General features: G+C 32.8%; 1 protein-coding gene across 1 annotated transcript; it reads left to right on the top strand.

The window, feature by feature from the left end:
• The first annotated feature begins 331 nt into the window (after window positions 1–331).
• LOC131607150 (expansin-like A2) lies at window positions 332–2109 on the top strand. The gene is made up of 5 exons (XM_058879174.1): window positions 332–490; window positions 578–687; window positions 825–1003; window positions 1433–1565; window positions 1677–2109. Exons 1-5 carry the CDS (start codon window positions 376–378, stop codon window positions 1917–1919), a joined length of 780 nt encoding a protein of 259 aa, XP_058735157.1. The 5' UTR covers window positions 332–375; the 3' UTR covers window positions 1920–2109.
• The last annotated feature ends 311 nt before the right edge of the window (window positions 2110–2420 follow it).

Below are 2420 nucleotides of genomic sequence, written 5' to 3' on the forward strand. Positions count from 1 at the left end.
CATCCAAAAAAACAAGAGAAACACGTCATAATCAATGCCAGATTTTACAACTAAAAAATGCACTAAAGTCTAGAAAATGCGTTCCAATCCCTTACGGACACATACTCTAAGCTTAAAAAGTAACGCAAAAAGTACTAGCACACAGCTAAGTCGGTGAAACTCAACTCCAAAAAACCTGACCCCAACGCTGTTGGTTTCTTTCTGTATCCGCGTTCATAGTGCTGCTGGTGACTCACCAAATGCGTGTCCCTTTCACGCATTCTTATCCATCAATTATAAAAACCCTTTTTACTATTACTCTTTTTATTCTCTATATATAAATCACTTACCCTCTTCTCATTTCATAAAATCACTTTCATTAATCATTAATCATACATGGCTTTCTTTCTCTACTTCTTCGTTCTCTTTCTCGCTTCTTCTGCTTCTGCTTGCGATCGTTGCTTACACCAATCTAAAGCTTCCTATTTCTCCAAAGCTTCTTCCCTTTCATGTAGCAATCATTCCTTCATTAATTTCTTTCAATTTTCATCTCATAGAATTATATTATTAATAATTGATTTTTTTTTTCAATATGCAGCTGGAGCATGTGGTTATGGCTCTTTAGCACTTGACGTTAGTCATGGCCAGCTTGCCGCTGGCGTTTCTTCACTTTTCTCTAATGGAGCTGGTTGCGGTGCTTGTTTTCAGGTTTGTGCACCAATCACTATCAACATCTTCGCCAATAACACAACGAATTTATCAGATGTTACCATTCGATAAATTCGCAGTGTTTTTGGACGGTGTGAAGAATATTTTGTTAATTTTTATGAAATTTTTTTATACAGGTAAGATGCAAGAACCAAGCTATATGCACAAAAGAAGGTACAAAAGTGGTATTAACGGATCTAAACCACAACAATCAAACTGATTTTGTTCTAAGCAGTAGAGCTTTCACTGCCATGGCTCAAAAGGGTAAGAGCCAACAAATTTTGAAGCTTGGCATTGTTGACATTGAATATAAGAGGTAACACTCTTAAACTAAACCACTTTTTTTTTTCTAGCTTTACTTTAGCAATAAGTTGTTTGTAGATAAGTTTTGAACTTTTTCCTTTTCTTGATCTAACTTTTGTTTTTTTCAACATTCTTGTTATGCCAGCAATTCTAGTAGGCCCCACTTCCCACCTAGCTACTTGACACTATCACTGGCCCACCTTTGAAAAAAAAGAACACCTATTTTTTCTTCAATTATTATATGAAATTATGAATCCCTAAGAAAAATTATGTTGCGCATTGATAATAGTAACGGTCTAATTTGTACAAAATATAATATAATGTCAGATATTTTTTTTTTGTCTCTGCACAAAATTCATGATCATGTATTTATTTTTTTATCAATTATTTATGTTTGATGAAACAAACACTGATACATCCCATGTGGATTTCAATGGTGCAGAGTACCTTGTGACTATAAAAAACAGAATTTAGCTGTTCGTGTTGAAGAATCAAGCAAAATACCAGATTATTTAGCAATTAAATTTTTGTATCAAGGTGGCCAAACAGAGATAGTAGGTGCTGATGTAGCACAGGTATATATTTATATATACTATATAGTATATGTTACATTAATGTATGATAAAAAAATTCATCAAAAAAATAATAATTAACCATTGATATTGTGGCTTAATGATTACTATTAGGTTGGATCTTCTCAGTGGAATTTTTTGAGTAGAAACCATGGTGCAGTATGGGACACAAGTAGGGTTCCACAAGGGGCATTACAATTAAGGTTTGTGGTTACAGCAGGGTATGATGGAAAATGGATTTGGGCAAAGAAGGTTCTACCAGCTGATTGGAAAAATGGGGTGATATATGATACTGATGTTCAGATTACAGAAATTGCACTAGAGGGTTGCGGAACATGTGATGATGGAACATGGTGATAATTTAGGATATGTTACTGAAGTCCTGAATTAATTAACCTACATAACATATACATATTGATTTTTTGTTTTAGGTGGCTTTAATTTTATTTACACTGTATTATAGGCTTAGAAACCAACTTATGTAATACTCAGAAATTATATACATGGAGTTGTTGGATAAAATTAAAGTATGTTGTCTCATTTGTAACTACTCGACTTTATTGGCATTATGACTTTTGTTTTTCTTTTTTTTAAAGCAAGGATTAAATATAACGGAGCACTGGTACTCAATCTCAAATACAAAAGTGAGGATTACCTCGAAAGAAAAATTACCTATCAAATGAAGTTTAATTTAAGAATTGTATAGATTCCTTACAACATTTATAAAAATTACATTTGACATATAATTTTACTACTTATTCTTAAACCCAAATAATTCAACAACCGGCTGTCCAAACAACCCCATCCAAATCCTTCTTAACTTAAAATCTTTTGAAACTATTCATATCATTGAGATTA

This window comes from Vicia villosa, linkage group LG5, assembly GCF_029867415.1.
Source record: "Vicia villosa cultivar HV-30 ecotype Madison, WI linkage group LG5, Vvil1.0, whole genome shotgun sequence".
NCBI lineage: Eukaryota > Viridiplantae > Streptophyta > Magnoliopsida > Fabales > Fabaceae > Vicia > Vicia villosa.

What these genes read in the sequence shown, in the direction of transcription:
- LOC131607150 (XM_058879174.1), top strand. Translation starts at nt 376, where the DNA reads ATGGCTTTCTTTCTCTACTTCTTCGTTCTCTTTCTCGCTTCTTCTGCT. An exon ending in CAAAGCTTCTTCCCTTTCAT is followed by an intron (nt 491 to 577) that starts GTAGCAATCATT and finishes TTCAATATGCAG; the next exon opens with CTGGAGCATGTGGTTATGGC. An exon ending in GTTGCGGTGCTTGTTTTCAG is followed by an intron (nt 688 to 824) that starts GTTTGTGCACCA and finishes TTTTTTATACAG; the next exon opens with GTAAGATGCAAGAACCAAGC.